At 42.9% G+C, this 23,244-nt stretch overlaps 2 protein-coding genes across 2 annotated transcripts in view; one reads left to right on the top strand and one right to left on the bottom strand.

The window, feature by feature from the left end:
• The window catches only part of EFTUD2 (elongation factor Tu GTP binding domain containing 2), a 42,894-nt gene extending 22,144 nt beyond the window's left edge, over positions 1 to 20,750 (bottom strand). The window contains exons 1-9 of the mRNA XM_008578307.1: positions 20,496 to 20,750; positions 16,555 to 16,663; positions 8,456 to 8,621; positions 7,489 to 7,567; positions 5,353 to 5,428; positions 4,798 to 4,863; positions 3,894 to 3,929; positions 2,378 to 2,468; positions 1,245 to 1,327 (exon numbers count right to left, since the gene is read on the bottom strand). Of these exons, the coding sequence (XP_008576529.1) occupies positions 1,245 to 1,327; positions 2,378 to 2,468; positions 3,894 to 3,929; positions 4,798 to 4,863; positions 5,353 to 5,428; positions 7,489 to 7,567; positions 8,456 to 8,621; positions 16,555 to 16,659 (702 nt within the window). The 5' untranslated portion in view covers positions 16,660 to 16,663; positions 20,496 to 20,750. The remainder of the gene's footprint in view (positions 1 to 1,244; positions 1,328 to 2,377; positions 2,469 to 3,893; positions 3,930 to 4,797; positions 4,864 to 5,352; positions 5,429 to 7,488; positions 7,568 to 8,455; positions 8,622 to 16,554; positions 16,664 to 20,495) is intronic.
• Positions 20,751 to 20,937: 187 nt separating this feature from the next.
• CCDC103 (coiled-coil domain containing 103) overlaps positions 20,938 to 23,244 on the top strand; it is a 3,810-nt gene continuing 1,503 nt past the window's right edge. Inside the window, exons 1-3 of the mRNA XM_008578306.1 lie at positions 20,938 to 20,974; positions 22,472 to 22,622; positions 23,023 to 23,155. Coding sequence (XP_008576528.1) covers positions 22,480 to 22,622; positions 23,023 to 23,155 — 276 coding nt within the window. The 5' untranslated portion in view covers positions 20,938 to 20,974; positions 22,472 to 22,479. The remainder of the gene's footprint in view (positions 20,975 to 22,471; positions 22,623 to 23,022; positions 23,156 to 23,244) is intronic.

Below are 23,244 nucleotides of genomic sequence, written 5' to 3'. Positions count from 1 at the left end.
AAAAAAAAAAAAAAAAAAAAAAAAAATCACCATTGGCAACTATCATAAGATTAAGCCAAGAAACATCAAGGGATGATAAAACTAGCAGATAAAGCTTGATAAGGAATAGGGTATACATAGATTCAGAGTATTTCCCCACAATTTATTTATTACAAAGGGGAAAATAGTAACTTTACACTGGAGAAACATGGCCACCCACCTTAACCAAGTGACCAAAGTTAAAATCACCAATTATGGGAGAAGGTGACATCATGCACCTCCTGATGTAATGGACTAATAACACAGCTTTATTTATGTAGTACTTCTGCCAAAAATAACCTGAACCTAATCATGAGGAAACATCAGACAAACCAAAATTGAGAGACATTCTATAAAATAAATGCCCTGTACTCTTCAAAAATGCAATGTGATAAAAGACCAAGAAGGGCTGAAGAACAGTTTTAATAAAAAGAGACTAAAGAGACATGAAAACTAAATGATATACATTATCCTGTATTAGGGAAAAAAATTCTAAAAAGAACAGTACTGGGACAATCAGTGAAACTGAATAAGATCTGTAGAAAAAGATCTGTACAACAGTACTGTATTATGATTTTAGTAACTGTACTATAGTTATGTAAGTGAATGTCCTTGTTCTTAGAAAACACATTCTGAAATATTTTATTTTCACATGGTTCAAGAGGAAAATACATACACAGGTGTGTGTGTGTACGTGTAGAGAGAAAGAATTCCAAGGCAAATGAGGGTGAGTTCCTTGTACTCTTCTTGCAACTTTTTGCTAAGTTTGAAATTATTCCAAAATGAAATGTCAATTAAAAAAGACAACTCTGGCTCCCTCTGCTGGATATCTTACCAATGACAACACGAATGATGTTAGCCAAGTTACATCTTTCAATTTAGGAATAAAAAAGACGCTCTGGCCTTCTAACTCCAATCTCTAAGAAACACTCACTGATATTTAAAATCCATTTATATGAATATATTCTCCTCTCCCCCTTTTATTTACATCTGTCCTTTTGTGTTTCCTGAATGACAATGGGTCACTTTGAGCTTCACTGGGCAGGGAGCAAGAGGACCCATGCTGAGAATTAATTCTGAATTCCATTTGCGGCCCTAATTTTAGAGCAAGTCTGAGCCTTAATCTCACAGACATTCACGTTCTCTGGTTCGTGGCTCACTCAGTGCTCTGGGCATTGTGCAAACATAGGGTGGAAGAGGTTCTCAGAGAACTGTGTCAGACTCACGCCCTCAGCAGCATCGATGAACAGGACCACTCCATCTGAGATGCGCAAGCCAGCTGTGACCTCATCAGAAAAATTCACATGTCCTGAAAAGCAAATACCAAGTAAGTCTCCACTAGGTGGAGGATAAGGCACAGTTAACTTGTAGGGTGATCTGAGGGGCCACAAAGCTTGTGAACACCCAAGTATTCCCATAGCCCCCGTTAGAGTCACATCCTTGGATTAGCTTTTCTACAGGAGGCCCCATACACAAAAAGAGGGAAGTGTTTTGCCTAGGAGGGCATAATGAGTTCACACGCACATCAGCTTAGTCTAATCAGTAGCAAGCAGAGTTCTGTGGGACATAAGACAACCTGGAGGCAGGAAAAGGGGCAAAGGAAGACCTGGAGCATGGTGTGCTGCCCCAGGAAGACAATTCCTGGCTGAGACGCATTACAATGAAGACAAATCTGCCAAAACCCAACATTTTTCAATAATTTAAAAAACTCTGGGCCAGCCGGTGGCTCACTCGGGAGAGTGTGGTGCTGATAACACCAAGGCCATGGGTTCGGATCCTATATAGGGATGGCCAGTTAGTTCACTTGGGAGAGCGTGGTGCTGACAACACCAAGTCAAGGGTTATGATCCCCTTACCGGTCATCTTTAAAAAATAATAAAAATAAAAATAAAAAACTCTGCCCCAAGTTGGTCCTTTCCATAAAGAGGAAGAGTCAGCCACAGGGCAAGGTACGCTGCCGCCATGGTAGTCTATGTAGTCCACTAGTCTCCTTCACAAGTCTGAGAGATCCTTGTACTGACCAGCCACAAACAAACAAAAAACAAAGGACCGAGAGTGTCTGCGGCCAGGCACCAGGTCTGACTCGCCTTTACTTCCCTAGGGACTAGCACGGGGCCTGACACAGGCCAAAATGAATAAATAAATAAGATTCTCTAAAATTTAAATATTCTAGAAGAGAATAAAGAGAGGAGTGGAACAGAAGGCCTAACTGCTAATTAACTAGTCATGAGCAAAGGAGAGAGTTAAAAATGAAAATTATCTCAATGAAGGTGAAGGGAATATAATAACAAAAATGTCTACTCTGCTCTGCTTTAGAAAGTGGGAGCACAAAAAACAAACAGGGCAGGAAACGTCCTACCTGGAGTGTCCATGACATTGAAGAGATAGGACTTCCCTTTGGTATCTGGCAAGACCACCGTCACAGGAGTGCTTTTGATGCCAACACCTCTCTGAAGGTCACAAAGAGAGGGTGGTCAAGACTTCTTCCTATGTAAGAGGAGTTCATTCTGCTTTTGGGACTTGCCAATTGCTAGTAAATTACACTGATAGAGACATGTATTGGGTATGATTTCTACACAGTCCTCTAACCAGCATGACCCTGAAGATGAAATATTTTGGCATTAGACAGCTTTCCTTTTGGGAGGGGGGGTAGTTTAAAAAAAAAGAATAAAAATGAACAAGTAAGCAAAGTAGTATTAAACCTTAACAGAGAATTCAGGTCCTGGAATTTTATCCTCCTCATACATTGGAAACAAAATTAATACCTGAGTGTGTCTTAAAAGTAAAAAAGAAACAATCTGGGGCATGTTAGGGTTTTTTTGAACAAGAAATATTAAGAAAGTTAAAATAGGAAATAAGTATTTTAAAAACTCCCATCAGGGCCGGCCCGGTGGCGCACTGCTACAGTGCGCCGCTTGGGAAGTGCGGCGGCGCTCCCGCCCGAGGGTTCGGATCCCACATACAGACCGGTTCCCGCTCACTGGCTGAGCGAGGTGCAGGAGCAACACCGAGGGTTGTGATCCCGTGGCCGGTCCCGGTCCGGTGCGGGCGCGACACTGAGGGTTGCGATCCGTTGCCGGTCACCCCATCAGGGCCGAGCCCGTGGCGCACTGGGAAGGGTGTGGCGCTGGGAAGCGCGGCAGCACTCCCGCTGCGGGTTCGGATCCTATATAGGGATGACCGGTGCGCTCACAGCGCTCACTGGCTGAGCGCAATGCGGCTGGTCTCAAAAAGGACCAAAAAAAACCTCCCATCAAACAAATATATAAATATACAAAAAAATAATAATAGCTCACATTCGTTGATTGCTTATCACGTGCCACTGCTATTGCAAGTTCCTTTACTTAACCATACTTATGTACTTGAGCCTCCCACGTGGTCATTTAGGAAAAGAGACAGAAATAAAGGAGAGGAGGAAAGAGAAGGGGTCAGAGGAGAGGGATAAAGATTCAGATAGAAAGACAAAGAGAAACACAAAAACACAAACTCATTCTCAAAGAGAAGCTACTCCTAGAAAGATCATCATATGGACAGAGTCATCTTATAGATTTTTAAAATCATATTGAGCTTCTGCATAACTTACAGCATTGATGCAGACATCATCTCTTAGTATTTGCCCTATTAGGCCAAATTAAATCCAGTCAAGCACAGGAGGGTCTCCCTCTAACCCTACAGCTTGTCTACCCCATTCTCTTTGGAGTTATAATCATGGGATGACTGGGAGCAGCAGGGAGATAAAGAAGCGGGGACAGAAGGGAGAAAGGGGTGTGGGGCATGGACTAATATGCTATTATACAGGCCCCCGACATTCCCTCTGAAATGATTACTGGTGGGTCTGGTGTGGACAACAATCTGATTTCCCAAGGCACACTTACCTCTTGTTCTGTGAAGAGGATGTCAGTATAGCACAGCTGAAAAAAAATTAACTGTCATTACCACCTGAATTCAGACTCCTCTCCTACATCCAAACCATCAATCACTTTCCCTCACCACCTCCCAACTCAGGGGTTTCTGCCTCAGGAGAAAAGACTGAAGACAGCAGGGTGTCCCCACAGCAATTCCAGACAATGAGACTAGTGCCCTCCCAGCTGGAAATTGCTCCTGGATACATGAAGTTTTTTTTCCCTTTTTTGAAGTGGATAGGGATGAGGGGCCCCTGAAGACCAGGAATGGCTGGAGAGCTAAATTATATCAAATGCACTGAATTCTTAGGGTGGTAAAAGGAGACACTTGCCAGACTTCTTGGAACCCCCAAATGTAAAAAGTCAACCTGGCAGAGATTGAATACTTACTGCACTGAGACTTGCAGCCACAGTTGGCCTCATTCATAAGCATTTAAATTTACCATGAAAACAACAAGATCCAATTGTATCATATTTATAGAGCAGGTTATTAATACCATGACAGGAAAGAATAGACTATAAAAGTCAGGATACATCATAACAGAGGAGGGATCTCAAGTGCAGACCAGATCAACCAAAAATATTGCAGGTTAATATTCTCTATGCTCCTGAGAAAGTTGAAGTTATTTTCTTACAAGCTATTAATAGAGATTACAATTATAAAGCAGCACTCTCTAGCCATCATTATTTATAAAGAGAGTGGGAAGGGGCTGGCGAGTTAGCTCAGTTGGTTAGAGTGCAGTATTGTAATGCCAAGGTCAAACGTTTGGATACAAAAAAGAAAAAGAGTGGGAAGGGTGAAGGAAAGGGAAGGAGAGAGACATCCCTGTATATTTTGAACGGTTCATCCTAAACCCTCAACAGAAGTTCTACTTACATCTTGGTCATAGCGTTTTCTGATTTCCGGGTGAGTCTGCTCTATTAAACAATCTACAAAACATGTCTGAAAGGGAAGAGATGGTTAAGATCTACCAACCACAGAGGAAAATCTACTGCACCCTTCCCCCAACTCCCAACACACCACAGAATTTAGGGACAAAAAGAGGAAAAGGAGAGCAAGGAGGATTATGGGACAGCAAAGGATTAACACTGAAGCCACAGGATTATTTTCAAATGAAAGATGAAATCTTTCTTGGAAAGGCATCCCCTAGGAAATGAAAACTTATAAAAGTAAGAGTAAGGTTCAATTTCTTTTCTTCTGTCCAGATGTAGATACAAGGGTCAGGCATTCAAGTGGCTTAAAAACAGGCTTCACCCGCTGCTCAGGAAAAGGTAGAATTTCACTGCACGGGTGTATAACAGGCATAGAATCCCCTCAGAGTCAGGAGGTCCAGCCCGAAGACCTCAAACATCAGCCTCTTTGACTCTGAGGGCTCAAAAAATGAGCATGAACAAAGAGGAATCCTGTCCCAATAGCTGAAAGTTCTCTCACCTTGCCATGGTGGAGATGGCCACAAAGGGTCACATTTCTGATAAGCTCTGAGTTATCCATCAGATCTGCCAAGAAACTGAAAGGAGAAAGGAAAAGAAAAGGGACTTTGGCACAGGCTTTCAAATGCACAGTGGTGCAAAGGTATTTTTGGTACTTTCAGCCCAACTGGAGAATGTTCAGAGGGCAGATGTGAATGTCTATAGTTCTGGCTTTGGGAATGGAACAGACATCCATGAGATAACACAATCTGTGAATAAAATACCACGGGGATTTCAACAGTAAAATAATGAAATTAAAAAAGAAAGAAGAAAAACAAAGTCAAATACCTAAACTAACACATATACATGAGTAGTGTCCCTTTAAAAATCTTCAGGCTAATTACAGCCCACTGATGCCAATGGAGCTTAAAATCACTTTGGGAGTTTCTCTTGAAACTCGTGTCAGAGCCAGTTAACAAGGCATTCTCATTAATGATGCTGAGCCCAGGGGTCTTCCATCTTGACCAAAACCAACACTGTCTTTCTCGCTTATCACCCACATTACTTATGGCGAGAAGCCTTTGGAGATTGGAGATTTTATTTTAATTAGTTATTATTAAATAAGACTGGAGATTTAAAAAATCACCATTGATGGCCGAGCCCGTGGCGCACTCGGGAGAGTGTAGCGCTGGGAGCGCAGTGACGCTCCTGCTGCGGGTTCGGATCCTTTATAGGAATGGCCGGTGCGCTCACTGGCTGAGGTGCGGGTGACACCACACCAAGGGTTGCGTTCCCCTTACTGGTCACGAAAAAGACAAGAAAAAAAAAATTAAATAAAAAAAAAAAAAAATAATAATAATAAAAATAAAAAATAAAAAATCACCATTGAGAATGCAAAAGTATATGAAACAAATTATGAAGACAGATGAAAAGTTATTTCAAAAATAACTGAATAATGGCAGGTGAGCTGGCCATTTCAGAAGGGACCCCTCTCTTTTGGACATTTAAGAGGTCAACATATTTTTTTTTTTTTTTTTTTGTCTTTTTGTCTTTTTTTTTTTCCGTGTCCAGCAACGGATCGCAACCCTCAGTGTTGCCCCCGCACCGGACCGGGGACCGGCAACGGGATCGCAAGCCTCGGTGTTGCTCCCGCGCCTCGCTCAGCCAGTGAGCGGGAGCCGGTCTGATTTTATATTGTCTAGACCGTCTTATTTTTCAGACATTGTACATCCTGAAAAATCATCTGATTGTCTAATCATTTCTATCTTTTTTCGTGTTTTTTTCCCTCTTTGTACACATTTTGGGGAATTTTTCCAAATGTGCATTCCAAACATTACTTTGGGTTTTTCATTTCTTCTTTGGTATGATTTTAAGACCTCCTTCCCTTTCTCTGAATATTATTTATAATGCCATCTTGGGCTTGTTTTTAGGATATAGTACCTCATCTCTCCAAGAATATTATGGAAAATATCCTGCTTTTTGGAGTTTTGTTATGCCTGTATAGGTTCCTGTTTCCTTGAAGTTGCTGTTTTCAATGTATCTGTTTCACTCATGTCAAACATTTGCTTACACAGGTAATGCATTTTGTCTGTTATTTTTGAAATAGGGCTACTAAAAGCTTATTGAGAGTTAGCTAAAAAAAGCTTCATTCTCTAATAATGTGTCACAAGCACTCCAATACATGAAGGCCTTACCAAGTGCATTTCCTCAGTGAAAATGTTTTCAAACACAGTTTGTAGTATGAAGAACCTAAACGATCCTATACATATATCTGCCTGCCCGTGTCCTCCTCCTAAAAACCAAGAGTTGTTATGTTCCCAAAATACTCAGCAGTCTTACTGAGTCAAAAGGGGCACTGGTGAACCAAATACTGATAATTATAATATCCCATTCTGTCTCAAAGGCTGGCTTCCAATATCAAACTAAAGGTGTGGAAGAAGAAACAGCTGAGATCTGGATGAAGGCCAAGAGTAAAGTTAGGATTGAGCCTATATATCCCAGCAGCCCCATAAGCTGAAGGAAAATTTTGGCAAATTGTAGGGAGAGACTTTTGCTGCCACAATTCACTGGCTATTTCAACCACATACCACCTCCTGCCTCCACAAAAAGGTGAATCCACACTATTCCTGCAGAGAAGTTGAGAGACCTTATAACTTACTCCATTTCATATACTGTGACAGGTAATGTCTGTTCCATCAGAGTGAATTTCTTGGTTTTCACTGGCTTAATAATGGGTTCTAGAAAAAAAAATATATAAAATGTATTAGTGATGTGCAGGTAGGCATAAAACATAAAAAATATAGAATCCTATTCCATTAGACTGGGCTTTCAGAATTTATGATATATGACATCCATTTATTTTATTCTCAAGGATCATTCATAAGTTGAGAAAATTCTGGGAATGCTGTTTGGCATGAGTCAGTGAAGGATCTTGAATTGTGTACTGAGGAGTTTAGACTTCATTTTATAGGAGGGTGGGAGAAAGGGAGAGAGAATGGGTACAGATTGAAGTCAATGACAGTTCAAAATCTCTCCTTTTATTTATAAAATGCGATTACTTTCCAGAAAATCAATGAAAACTATAAAGAAGTAGATAATACACACTGCGAGGACTGGAATTAAAGGGATTGAGATTATTTGGATGGAAAAATAATCAGATCACAGGAATATCAGAAACAGAAAGATCGGGCTGAGCCCGTGGCGCACTTGGGAGAGTGCAGCGCTGGGAGTGTGGCGGTGCTCCCGCCGCGGGTTCGGATGCTGTATGGGGATGGCCAGTGCGCTCACAGCACTCAGTGAGTGCGGTGCGGCCGGTCTCAAAAAGGACAAAAAAAAAAAAAGAAACAGAAAGATCAGAAAACGTCAGATCACAGGAAGAACTTAATAACAGCATCTAAACTGATAATAGATAAATGAAGAAATAATTTATTTGCTTAGTAACAAGCTAAGAGTTTTACTGAATACTAAAACAGGGTTAACTAAATCTTAATCCAGAAACAGTACCTGAAAGCAGTAACAAAAAACTGATAATTCACGCACTAAACTTTTAAGATGTGCTGATGGCTATGAAATGAAGTTTTCTAGTCGCAGTTTCACCTCTCACAGCCCAGCGCCTCCTGACTTACCTGTGAGAGGCTGGGTATCTTCCTCCTGAACTATGGTCTCCACCTCAGGACCGTACACCTCCTCGGCTGTTGGGTAATACTTCTTGTCCTCATGCAGCACCACCTCCATCCCAGGGTGATCATCGTCATGATCGCCTATGTCGTCGTCATCATCATCATCGTCCATCTAGAAGGAAGAAAGGGAAGGAGGATGGAAGAGGCATGCACTGCTTCTGCTCTATGACCGACTACATCACATGAGTAGTGACATTGCTCATTACATGAGGAAGCGCACTGACTTCACATGCTGGACAGCTTCTTATTCGGAGTTCTGTGCCAGTGGGGCAGGTTGCACTCCTGTGAGATCCTTCACAAAGCCAAGGCTATGGACGGCTCTCCTGATTCAAAATTGCCCCTTCCTGAATGTGGGCCACTGGTCGTAAGTGGACTGAGATTGGAGAAAACAAATGGCTCATCACAACACAGCCTTTTTTTTTTTTTTTTTAGCATCTTAGAATTAGTGACATATGCTCTCTGACATGGCATATAGAGGAGCTTTCACAAGCCCTCCCCAAAGAACAGCGCCAAGCAGCTCTTCTTTCCTCAAAGGACTTGTCCACCACAAAGCAATCTGCATTGGCTTCTGTCTCTCTCACTGTCTTCCCTGCATTTCTGAGTCTCCTCTCCTTTCCTCACTTCTTCTCACATCTCTGTTCTCTTTTTCTTTACTGATACAAATCATTTTATTTATTTATTTAAATTTTATTTTGTCGATATACAACAAAATAAAATGGTTATTATTTTATTTTGGTGGTTGATTATTTTGGCCCATTACCGAAACCTCCCTCCCTCCTCCCTCTCCCCCCTCCCACCCAACAATGTCCTTTCTGTTCGCTTGTTGTGTCAACTTCAAGGAATTGTAATTGTTGTGTCTTCTCCCCCGTTTTTTTTTTTTGTGTGTGTGTGTGTGACAACACAGCCTTTTAAAGAGAAAAAACAACTTTCTCCAAGGGCAGAAACCAGGAGCCAGAGGCAGAAACAAACTGCACCTTTAAAATTTTCACTTAGATTCATAGAATTGTTTTTGAAAAATTACTGTGACAGATAACAACAGGTGTTGGTGAGGAGGTGGAAAAATTGTTACCCTTATACACTGCTGGTGAGAAAATGATGTAACTACTTTGGAAAACAGTTTGGTAGTTCCTCAAAATGTTAAACACAGAGTTACATATGACACAGCAATTCCAATCCTAAGTATATACTTGAGACAAATGCTAACTTATGGACACACAAAAACTTATAAATAAATAAATATTCACAGCAGCATCATTCATAATAGCCAAAAAGTGGAAACAACCCAAATGTCGATCAACTGATAACTGGATAAATGAAATATGGTGCATCCATATAATAGAATATTATTTGGCAATAAAAAGAAATGAAATATATATACATGCTATCTGTGTATACATGCTACAACACAGATGAGCCTTGAAAACATGATGCTAAACGAAAGAAGCCAGACACAAAAGGCAGTATATTTTATGACTCCATTTACATGACATATCCAGAACAGGCAAATCTATAGAGACAGAGAGTAAACTGCCTAGGGCTAGAAAGGGATGGGGGTTGGGGGCGGGCAATGGTTAATAGGTGTGGGGTTTCTTTCTGGGACGTTGTAAATGTTCCAAAATTGATTGTGATGACAGTTATATGACTCTGAATACACTGAATTGTACACTTTACAATTAAATGACTTCAAATCCATCTTCTTACAAATTAACCCCTGGTCATAAATAACACTGAACAAAGCCATTACCTCGTACTTCGAATAATCTAAGGTGGCTACTACGTTACACTTTATGTTCAAAAACACCCAGTTTTACTCAGTCACTCTATAAATACTTACTGAGCACTTACCATGTGGCACTGATCTAGGTGTTGGTAATAGAGCAATTAAAAAAAAAAAAAAAAAAAAGGGTATGCCATTAGAGCAAAAATCTGCAGGAAGAGAGAGAGTAAGCTCTACAAATACCTGGGGCAAGGGTATTCTAGTTGGCTGAAACAACAAATGCAAAGGCCCTGAGCCATGCACTTGTGGCAACTTTGAGGATTAGCAAGGAAGCCAATACGGTGACAGCAAAGTGATTAATGGGGGGAGAATAGTAAGCTGAGATCACACAGGAGGTGACCATATAGGATCTTCTGGATCATTCTAAGTAATTTGACCTTACTTTTACTTCAGGACAGCACTTCTCAACCAGAGGTGATTTCTGCCCCCCAGGGAACATTTAACAATGTCTGAAAACGTTTTTGGTTGTCACAACTACGTTATGTTTGTGTGAGATCTAGAGAGTAGAGGCCAGGGATGCTATTCAACATCCCACAATGCACAGAACACCTGGCAAAAAGAATTTTCTGGCCCCAAATGTCAATGGTGCTAAGATTAAGAAACCCTGCACCAGGGGTTTTGAGCAGAGGAGTGATAATGATCAGACTTTTTTTTTTGGCAGTGGCCGGTACAGGGATTGAACCCTTGACCTTGGTGTTATCAGCACCATGCTCTAACCATCTGAACTAACTGGCCAGACAGACTTGTTTTAATAGAACAATTCTGGTTCCTATGCTGAGAATATACTAGAAGGAAGATTAGTTAGGAAGCTGCTATAGTAATTCAGGAAAGAGATGACACGGGTGGTGGCTTGGACCAGAGTCATAGCTGTGAAGGTTGTGAGGAGAGATTGAACTCTGGATATATTCTGAGGGTAAAGTCAAAAATGTTTTCTGATTAATTGAACGTAGGTGTGAATTCCCATACCAACAACGGAAATGAAAGAAAAGAGAAAGGAAAGAAAAGTGTAAGAGATAAGAGAAGAGGCAAGGCTTTTGACCTGTGCAACTGGAGAAAGGCATCATCTTTACTGAGATGAGGAAGACTTTAAGAGCAGATTGGGTGGAAGGGTGGGTAGGGGAGCTCAGTAGTTAGGTTTTAGATATGATAAGTTTAAGATTCCCTTTTAGACATCAAGTAGAGGTGCCAAATAGGAAGTTGGACATACAAACTTGAGGTTCAAGAGAAAGGTCCAGGTTGGAGATATAAATCTGACAGTCCAATTATTTCACAGACTGGATGAGCTCACCAGGGGAGTGAGTGTAGATAAAAAAGAGGTTTAAGGAATGGAGGAGCCCTGGGACCTGTTGACGTTTGGAGGTCAGGGAGATGAGGAGGAGCCAGCAGCAAAGACAGAGAAGGAATGGCCAATGAGGAGGAAAACTAAGGGGTTCTCTGGAAGCCAAAAGAAGAGAATATTATAAAGAGAAGGAGGGCTGGTGGGTTAGCTCAGCTGATTAGAGTGTGGTGTTGTAACACCAAGGTCAAGGGTTCAGATCCCCGTACCAGCCAGCCACCAGGAAAAAAAAAAGATGAAATAATAACGTGTCTGTATGGTGATGGGGATGACCCAGTAGAGAGGGAGAGGAATTCCTGGGCAAAGGTCTTGCAAGGTGACAAGGGACAGGATCTAGTTTCTAGTAGGCAGAAACAAGAACGAATCATCCATAAGAACAGGAGGGCACTGCATATGGGCATGACGCAGAGAGGTGGGTAGATATAGTAGAGGGGACTTGTTTTCCTTCACGCAAGTTCCAGCATGTTAACCTCTTACTTAGAACACAAAACCCGCCCGTGGTGAGCCAAATGACTACCTCCCACCAGCCTTACACTCTACTTCTATGAAACTGGCCTTGGCAGCCACACATATCCTACTGGTGGTGGCTCCAAAACAGCTATAAAGCCAGTTTTCTCCTGCCCCATAGTGAATACATTATGAATCTAACTGCAGGATTTTATGTAATAATTTCTGACTGCCTATAATTATCTCTACCTGGGTATCCTAACAGCAGCTCAAACTCAACAAGTCTAAAATAAAACTAAACAAGCATCCTTTTACCGTTTCCTTTTGTCTGTCAATAACCAGTGTTCCTGTAGACATCCCAGCTCCCTCCACATTCAAACAGTGGCCCAACTCCACATCTTTGCATCCTTGATGGGACCACCATGATGAACTTCCAGCTGGTCTCCAGGCCTCCCGACCCTCCCTTCTCTAAAGGCAAGGTCCAAACATTTTGCTTTGATCATCTCACTCCTTATTCTCCATTCTCCATTCAAGCCCTTCTACCATGTGGCCCCACCTCTTCTGCTTCACACCCACAGGTGTCCTCCAGGGACTGTGCTTTGGTAATCTGGAGACTTGTTCCCCCTTAACCCACAACCTCTGACTCCCTGCTCATGACATTCCTTCTCTCCTTCTCCATCATCAAAATCCTATACATCTCTTCACTGTTACATACTTCAATAAAAAATTTAAAAATAAATCTATGCATGTCATGTAGACTAGGAGGCTATAGAACCCTCATTTTACTGGAAGTATAGACTAGTACAGCCATTCTGAAGAGTAATACAACAGTACTTAGTATAAACATATTAACTAAGTATAAACACATTAAACAAATACATAAATACGCACACATACACACATTCTGTTCTTGGGAGTATAACTCCCCAAAATTTTCACATGGTGCATAAAAGGATACATCTGAGAATGTTCACTGCAGTATTACTTGTGGTGGGGGAAGGCTGGGAGTGGGTAACTTGGGTATCCATCACTAAGAGAGTGATGCACACCAGGGAGAAGTAAGCAGCAGTCAGATGCCACAGACTAGACGGACACATAACAACAGAGATGGATCTTAAAATGCACCATGCATTACAATACTAGGTGGAAAAAATGAGGAGAATGATGTAGATAACATGACGCCATTTACTTAAATTTAAAACACACACACACAGGGCTGGCCAGTTAGCTCAGATGGTTAGAGTGCAGTGTTACAACATCAAGGTTGAGGGTTCGGATCCCCGTACCAGCCAGCCTCCAAAAATTAAATAAATTAATTAAATTAAATTAAATACATGCACACAATGCAACTATACACATCTTGCAACTCATACAAACAAAAAGGAACATATACATTAGAATGATTACTACGGGGGCAGGTACGGGAATGAGATAAAAGGGAATTAATAAGTTAAACCAGAGCAGAGCCTTGCATGGCAATGATACTGAGGAGCACAAACTAAAAATATGATCAACTCAACCCTCTGTACTGAGGCAAAACATTCACACACTGCCTCCCCATTACTTCATTTTTTCCTTTCATTTTTTTGTTAACAGCTTTACTGAGATAATTCAAATTCCACACAATTTGCCCATTTTAAGTACACAACTCAATGTGGGTTTTTTTGGATATGCACAGAATTGTACAATCATCACCACAATCAATTTTTAGATCATTTTCATCACCCCATAAAGAAATTCTGTACCCTTTAGCTATCACCTCCCGATCCTACCTCCCCAACCCACATCATTCTACTTTCCGACTCTACGACTCTACATATGCCTATGCATTCTTCAGGTCCACTTCAAATGTCACTTCCTCAAATACCTTCCTTTGTCATTCCAGCCAGGAATGATTCCTCCTTACATACTATTATTATGGCACTAAGTTAATATCACTTAAATGGCACTTGTCCTTCACTGCTTCACGTTGTAAATATTTTTGTACTTCATCTCCCCTGAAAAGCAGTAGGTTCCTGGAGGGCAGAAGCTATGCCTTGGCTCTCTCTGCATCACAATTGCCTGCACACAGAAGTGCTCTATAAATACTTAAAGAATGAATTATTGGGCTTTATTTAGTCTGGAACTCAGGTTTGTTGGGATCACTTTGAATTTAGATTCTGTTATCCAATATGTTAGCTTTATGTCATGTGTGAATTTTATAAACCTCCATTTTCTATCTTCACCTAAGTCATTGATAAAAAGGTTGAAAAGGACAGGACCAAGCACAAATGTCTAGGGCATGTCACAAGAGCTCTGGTGGTGACCCATTAATCAACACTCTTTTGGTCCCACTGTTCAATCAGCTGTGACCTCTCCTAATGGTATTATCACCCAGCCCATGTCTTTTTCACAAGGGCATCATGAGTTACAGAGTTGGAAAGGGGAGTGAAATGGAATGAGAAGGAAGGAAAGAAGCCTTTTCCATCTATATCGTTTGAATGAGAACGTATTCATGAATTACTTACATAATGAAAAAATCTCTTGAAAAAACAATGGGTTTTTCTGGGTAGCTGGCTGATAACAGGGATCAAACCCTGGACCTTGGTGTTATCAACACACTCTAACCAACTGAGCCAACCGGTCAGCCCTCTTGAAAATAACGTTTTTATTTATTTATTTATTTATTTTTGTCTTTTTCGTGACCGGTAAGGGGATCGCAACCCTTGGTGTGGTGTCACCCAAACCGTGCTCAGCCAGTGAGCGCACCAGCCATTCCTATATAGGATCCGAACCTGCGGCGGGAGCGTCACTTAGCTCCCAGCGCCGCACTCTCCCGAGTGCGCCACGGGCTCGGCCCGAAAATAACCTTTTTAAAAAGGAAAAAAAACTGGTTTATAAAACATCAACAAAAGACTTCAGATGCCTTGCCCAAATCAAGATATATCATAGCCACAGCATACCCTTGACCTATATCTCAAACTAGTAATCCTATTAAAATTATTTTTGGGGCCGGTGGCGCACTGCTACAGTGCGCCGCTTGTGAGCACGGTGGCGCTCCCGCCGAGGGTTCGGATCCCACATACAGACCGGTTCCCGCTCACTGGCTGAGCAAGGTGCAGGTGCGACACGGAGGGTTGCGATCCCGTTGCCGATCCCGGTCCGGTACGGGCACAACACTGAGGGTTGCAATCCGTTGCCGGACACGAAAAAAGACAAAAAGGAAAAAAAAAATTATTTTTGTAAAACTCATTTTAGCTTCCTAAGTGTTCAACAGACATCTGTTTTAAAATTCCATCCAGAGGGTCGGCTTTAGCTCAAGCGGTTACTTCCTCAAGCCAGACTTCATTCTGTCTAAAATTCCATCCAGAATTTTACCATCTGCTTATATTAAACTTACTAATCTGTAGTCTCTGAAATGCATTACCTTATCTCCATCTTTGAAAATTGGGATAAGTTGCCTGATTCACTTTTTGGCACCATGGCCACTCCCCACAGTTTCTTAAAGATGACCATGGTGGCTCTCAGTTTACCTCTGCAAGTATCTCCCCACACCCCAGCCAGGATATAATTCACCTGGGCCTAGAAACATGAACACATCTAAAGCTGCAAGACACCCTTTCGCCTAACCTTTATGGCTTCAATTTTCTTCTCCCAGGGTTTATTCTATTTTTTCTAGTTTGAAGAACATTTTCCTTGATGGAGAAGATATATGGCAGCCAGGACTTTTGTGCTCTCTTGCTGTCCCATTAACATCACACTTCCATCACTAAGCATTACTAATCCACTGCTCAGCACTTCTGTTCATCTTGCTCTGAACATGGCTTAAAACAATAAAGGCCACCTTTAGTGCCTTTGACAAGCCTCAGACCATTCTGTACTTCATCTTCTGTAGCCCTTCGAAGGGGAGTCCAGGAATCTGCACCTTCCCTTTCTGGGTTTTTTTTTTTTTTTTTTTTTTTTTTTAAAGATGACTGGTAAGGGGATATTAACCCTTGACTTGGTGTTGTCAGTACCACGCTCTCCCAAGTGAGCTAACCGGCCATCCCTATATAGGGATCTGAACCCATGGCCTTGGTGTTATCAGCACCACACTCTCCCAAGTGAGCCACTGGCTGGCCTCCTTTCTACTGTTTTATGCACCTTTAAAAACCTGAGCTTGTGAGGGAGCTCCCAGTGCAGTTGCACTTGGAAATCTTACAACCTTTTCTAAATTGGAATTATTCATGATTGTCAAAAAATACTTCGGGCAAGTGGAAGAAGAGCTACTATCAATGAACTAGAGCACAGATGACAAAACCACCTCATCAATGAAACTATCTCATATTCCCTTCTGGAACTTTAGTAACTAAACTTTCTTGGGTGCAGTGTAAGACTCCAATAAGTCATGTTATAAAAAGGGCAATGTTAGAGATGCCCGCAGGGTATTATGAGAACACAGAGGATTCAGTACTTGATTGCTTTTTTAAAAACCAGAGATGAAAGAAAGCAATGTATTTGTTTTACCTCATCAAGATCTTTGGTCTCTCTACCCAATTCATCATCATCTTCATCAGAATCAAGCTCTGGTCCAATATAATTCCCAAATTCATCATACAAGTCAGTATCCATGATGCTGAAATTCAAGGTGAGAAGAGTTAGATTCTGGCAAGGTAATCCAGGCCTCCATGACATGGCCCCACCTTTCTAGTCTTAACGATTGACTACAGCCCTTCATACAACTCCTCTCCAGTTACATCAACCTACTGACTGCTTCCCCCAAAGCCCAGTTTCCCCAATTCTCTGCCTTTCTCCACATCTCTACTTATATCCTCATCCCTCCACTTCTTTTTTTTGGGATGGCTAGTGTGGGGACCCGAACCCATAACCTTGGCCCTCCACTTCATTTTTTAATATTAAAATAAATTTAATTTTAAAATAACATTATCAAACAGTGGCAAGAACAGTACAAATAATTTTCTTTTTCCTAAATGATTTGAGACTAAGCTGCTGACACAATGCCTTATCACCCGGGAATATCTTAGTGCAGGAGTTAGCAAACTCTGGCCAATGGTCAAATCTGGCACCTCCACCTGTTTTTGCATGACCCTCAAGCTAAGACTGCTTTTCACATTTTTAAATAGTTGGGGAAAAAGTCAAAAGAAAAATATCTCATGGGGCCGGCTCGGTGGCGCACTGCTACAGTGCGCCGCTTGGGAGCGCAGCGGTGCTCCCGCTGAGGGTTCGGATCCCACATACAGACCGGCCGCTCACTGGCTGAGCAAGGTGCGGGCGTGACACCGAGGGTTGCGATCCCGTTGCCGGTCCCGGTCAGGTACAGGCGCGACACTGAGGGTTGTGATCCGTTGCCGGTCACGAAAAAAGACAAAAAGGAAAAAAAAAAAAAAAAAAGAAAAATATCTCATGATACATGAAGACTCATAATATTCAAATATCTCCCCACACCAGCCAGCCGCCAAAAAAACAGAAACAAATATCATTGTCTATTAAAAAGGTTTTATTGGAACACAGCCATGAATATTCATTTATATTACCTGTAGTTGCTTTCACACTATAACAGCAGAGGTGACACAAAGCCTAAAATATTTACTATCCGGCCCTTAATAAAAAAGTGTGCCAACCCCTGCTTCAGTATGATTCCTATAAACAAGGACATTCTCCTACATAACCACAATACAATCACCAAAATCAGAAAATTATTATTGACGGGCCGGCCTGGTGGCGCACTGGATAGTGCGCCCGCTTGGGAAGCGCGGCAGCGCTCCCGTCCGAGGGTTCGGATCCCACGTACAGACCGGCTCCCGCTCACTGGCTGAGCGAGGCGCGGGAGCAACGCCGAGGCTTGCGATCCCGTCGCCGGTCCCCGGTCCGGTACGGGGGCAACACTGAGGGTTGCGATCCGTTGCCAGACACGGAAAAAAGACAAAAAAAAAAAAAAGAAAAGAAAATTATTATTGAGACATTATTACCACTTAACCCAGACCCCATTCAAGTTTCACAAATTGTTCCAATAATATCCTGCAGTCAGGATTCAATCCAGAATCACCTGTTTGCATTTAGTTGTCGTGTCTTTAGTCTCTTTCAATCTAGAACAGTTCCTTAGTCTTCCCTTGACTTTCATGACTTGACACTTGATTACAAGCCAGTGATTTTGTAGAATGTCCCTTAATTTCCTGATGATTATATTCAGGTTATGTATTTTTGGCAGGAATATCACAGAAGTGATGTGTTCTTCTCAGTGCATCTCCTATCAGGTGATACATGATTTCAATTTGTCCTATCAGTGGTGATGTAACTTTGATGACTTGATTAAGGTGATGTAGACCAGGCTTTTCCTTGTAAAGTTACTCATTTTCTCTCCGTAATTAATTAGGACTTTATGGGTTTTCTCTACTTCAATTATTGAAATTCTTTTCAAAGGAACAGTTCAAATGCCACCTCCTTCACGCTTTCCTAGATCCTCAACTTCTCATATTCCTATGCTGCTACAGGCTTTTGCATCTTTATCAGTATTTAATTTTGTCTTGAACGATAGTGAACTGTCCTAATTACCCTCACCAACAACCATAATTTACAAGCAATAAACAATGGACTACAGCAGGGGCTAAGTGGCAAGACTCTGGAGTTGGAGACCTTGATTTGGAAGCTAACGTGGTCACTAACAACTACATTACTTCAGATTCATTACTTCACCTTTCCAAACCTGTTTCCTCAACTGGAAAATGGGGTGAATAATCCTCAATGCATAAAAGGGTGGGGATGATTCAAAAAATACCCTGTGTAGGGCTGGCCCGTGGCTCACTTGGGAGAGTGTGGTGCTGATAACACCAAGGCCACGGGTTCGGATCCCTATATAGGGATGACCTGTTAGCTCACTTGGGAGAGCGTGGTGCTGACAACACCAAATCAAGGGTTGAGATCCCCTTACCAGTTATTTAAAAAAAAAAAAAAAGAAAGAAAAAACAAAACAAAACAAAACAAAAAAACCCTGTGTAGAGTTTAGTACAGACTCAGACTCAATAAATATTAGCTAACAGGCTGGCCCGTGGCTCACTCGGTAGAGTGCAGTGCTGATAACACCAAGGCCACGGGTTCGGATCCCTATATAGGGATGGGTTCGGATCCCATATAGGGATGGCCGGTTCGCTCACTGGCTGAGCGTGGTGCTGACAACACCAAATCAAGGGTTGAGATCCCCTTACCGGTCATCTTTTAAAAAAAAATTAAATAAATAAATAAATATTAGCTAACATTATTTTTAGCCATTTTTTCCCCTCCCCTCCCCATTTTTAGCCATTCTTAAATAGAACTCCGTGTTCCTTGTGTTTACCTGCCAATGCCCAGGACAGCATTTTGCTCAAGTAGGAACTGGATAAATGTTAACTGAATGGAATATTTAATTTTGAGATACTGATATTTCTTGCATTAAGCTAATGCCTCCACCTCCCTCAAAGCCACCTGCTGAGGACTGACTGTAGACAACTAGAGAATTGGAGAGCTCCAAGGACCGGTAATTAAATGTAAATTATTATGGAAACTTTCATATGCATAGAGGTTTTTTTTATTCCCAAAGAGCTATCATATCTGTATTCATTTCATTCTACCGAGACCTTCATCACCTGACTGCAAAAATGTTCATAGAAGGCTGTTCATGAAGAAGCCACGCTCATTTCTGACACAGGGCCACTGCGTTTGCCACTCTCTTGTTCCGAAATGCTCTTCCCTTGGATACTTATTTATACCTTGTTCCTTTTTTTCACTCAAGTCTCTACTAAAATGTCACCTCTATCACTCTAAAAAGTCCTCCATACACACTCTCCAACCCCCATTTTACTGTTTTACTATTATTACTAACATTTACGACTAGGTGGCATTTATCTATTCATTGGTTTACTGTTAATTTCCCCAACTACAATTTAAGCAAGGGCTTTGTTTAATTCACTTAGAACAATGCCTGTTACAAAATAGGCCCCCAATAACTATTCGTTGAATGAACGAAGGACTCCAACAAGACACACAGAAGACAGCTTGACCTGCCCACAGCTGCACAAAACGAGTGACTCCTGGTACTAAGCCTCACTTGCAGTTTCCCTCTGCAACACAGGCTCTCAAAGGAGTACCGAAGAAAACACGGAGGGAGCTTGGCACAGAAGGGGTGAAGATGGAAGAGGGAGTGAGAAAGGGGACTGGAGAGTTAGAACACGACCCCTGTCCCAGGGACGGCATTTTACATATAGAAGATATCGAGGGAACCCCGGAATCGGGGTGTGTGTGTGTGTTGGGGGCGGGGAGCGTCTTTCATTTTCTTTCCTGCTCTAAGCCGCAATTTACCCATCTGTAAAGCGAAAAGGGCAGATAGCACATAGCACCTCTTCCAGATCTGACGTTCTTTAGTTCCTCATCCCACCCGGAACAAGCCTCCCCTGCCGCTGACCCGCGCCGCTCACCTCCCGCCAGCTCAGCCGAGTGCTCCAAGTCGGCCGCCGGAGCCCGCTCTTCCGCCCCACGCCGCGGCCACGACTGCGCCCGCCTCCAGGAAGGACCCCGCAGACGCCGCCGTCGCGTTTCTGCCCCGGAGGACAGCCCTCTGCCTGAGGACCGGCACCAACAGAAGCCGGCCTGTGGAGACAGGAACTGACAGGTGGAGTTGTGCGTCCCCAAATCAAGGCGTGTGCTGTTCTAAAGAGAGTGAGAACTGAGGACGCATACATTTGATCAGGCGCCTTGGGACCACCCTCAACGGGAGGGGGCCTTCGAGCCGATCACGTGGGCAGGCTGTTGGAGCAGTTGCTGGGCAACCACAGCAGCTGGGCGTGGTCTGTGCTGAGCTGCTTCCAGTTCTGGTATATCAGGGAATCCTCAAAGGGGACCGAGGCCTGGGCTGCTGAGGTGAAGGTCCGGGTGGCTGAGTAAGGGAGACGGAAGGGTTAGTTCTATTTATTTAATGACTGGGGGAGGGCTCAGAACTGGACAGGAGCTAGGACACCTGACTTCAGTTCTCGGCCAGCCCAACTCCCTTCTTGGCATTCACTTTCCACAAGTTGGGGTGGGGGTGGCTATGGGATTGGTTGCAGACTTCCTACTTTTCCGTCCTAGGGCTGTTCATGATGACTCTGCCACAAAATCTAGCTCAACTCATCAGGTGTCTGAGGTTCAGAGTGGTCTTACAACAAGTAAATGCCAGAACCTAGACTAGATCTCATATAGATGATCTCCCTGTAGAAGGGGTCTATCAGCCTCAGATATGCAGAGGCTGCAAAAGTACAGCGATAGAACTAAAGACATTGACCAGGTTCCTAAGCGTCAGTGCTCCAGCCCTGGTCTGGACTGAGGGATTTGCGGATGGAGATCATTGAGCTCCTTCCTCTGCCATTTCTACTTGATTCCTTGCTCAGGTGCTGCATCTGGTTTCGGTGAAAAATACTAGCCTTCCGCATTTAAGACATTTAATGAAAGATGAAATTTTATCCTTGCACTCAATAGTAGCTAGCAAGAGTTCTGCTTTTGTGTGAAATCCTGTATCGCAACAACTTGCTACAGAGCGATCCCATGTGGGAGAATGAAGGGACTGAATTCTGAGATCCAAATGCCTCCTTAACTGAAGCACTAAAATTAGAGGCAAGGGCCTGCCCGTGGCTCACTTGGAAAAGTGTGGTGCTGAACAGACCAGGGAGGAAGCCAAATTTTTGTGGGCAGGTCTGGGGCCTGGTCTGGGAAGTAGGGAAGCCTGAGGCAGGTGGGAGATTGGGGACCAGGGTTAGGATGGAAGTAGCCAGGGTGCACACACTCAGGTCAGAGAAGGAAGAAATGAACTAATATTTCAGTGTTGAATGGTGTTTGAGGTGCTTTATCTTCTTGCCTTTGAGGATTGCCAAGTGGGCCCTGGTTGGATTGGGGGGAGCGGGGAATGGGAAGGAATTAAAGAGTGGAGGGATTAGTGTATGTCCACTTTGGCTTCCTCCCTGGTCTGTTCTGAACAGACCTGAACACCAAGGCCACGGGTTCAGGTCCCTATATAGGGATGGCCGGTTAGTTCACTTGGGAGAGCGTGGTGCTGACACCAGGTCAAGGGTTAAGATCCCCTTACCAGTCAAATGTGTGTGTGTGTCTGTGTGTGTGTGTATACACATATATATATTTAGAGGCAGAGAACAAAATTTAGACAGGACTCCGAACCAAAAGTCAGGACTCCTATCTTATTTTCAGTGACGTCTTGTGTAAGTCCTCATGATGTCAGTCAGTTCATCTCTATAAAGTAGAAAACTAGATTTTTGTAACAACCCTTCCCCCCTGCCCCACCAAGATAAGTGACATGATATCCAGAGTCACTTTGATCATTTTGTGTTCTGGCAAAGAACCCAGAGGCATCCTCTTTCCCCTGATACTGTCCCTCCATTGATGTGCATTCCTTCTGCCTTCCCAGGCACGGCTATGGAAAGGAATGATGTCATCGACTTTATGGCTTTGGAGAAAGAGCTGCAGGCTGCAATCACTGCTGATGAGAAATACAAACGTGAGAATGCTGCCAAGCTACGGGCAGTGGAACAGAGGGTGGCTTCCTATGAGGAGTTCAGGTTGGCTCACCACCATTTTTCTCAGGCCCTTCTGTTGTGGCAGACTATAGTGGTTAACAGCAAGTGCGCTGGAATTAAACCATTCTGGGCTTCAGTCCTGACATCACTCGCTATTACTTGTGTGATTTTTTGCAAGCTCCTTAACCTCTCTGAGCCTCAATTCCCCATCTGTAAAAGAGAGTAACTGTTGTTATAATTAAATGAGCTACTGCACGTAAGACTCTGAGCACGGTGTCTGGCACGTGTGAAGTGCTCAAAAGCTGTCAGCTGTCGTTAATATTGTTATTATTGTCAAATTGGCCTGTGAACAGGTTCAACCTATATCACGCAAAGTCCAGCTGCCTCCCATCCACAGACACAGCATTAAGTCCATCCCCCAATCTTTGTCTTTTGCCCGCAGGGGTATTGTCCTTGCATCACATCTGAAGCCACTGGAACGAAAGGATAAGATGGGAGGAAAGAGAACCACACCCTGGAATTGTCACACTACTCAGGGAAGGACTTTACAGGATGAGGCCACTGAAATCTCCCAGGTTGGTGAGGCCCAGACTCTTAGATCAGCAGGATTCTCTGCCCTAAAGCTCCAAGCCTGTCTTATTTCTCATGTTAAGCCAACAGAGAC

Source organism: Galeopterus variegatus, unplaced genomic scaffold (assembly GCF_000696425.1).
Source record: "Galeopterus variegatus unplaced genomic scaffold, G_variegatus-3.0.2 Scaffold1660, whole genome shotgun sequence".
Lineage (NCBI taxonomy): Eukaryota > Metazoa > Chordata > Mammalia > Dermoptera > Cynocephalidae > Galeopterus > Galeopterus variegatus.
This window is presented reverse-complemented; position numbering and strand designations above follow the sequence as displayed.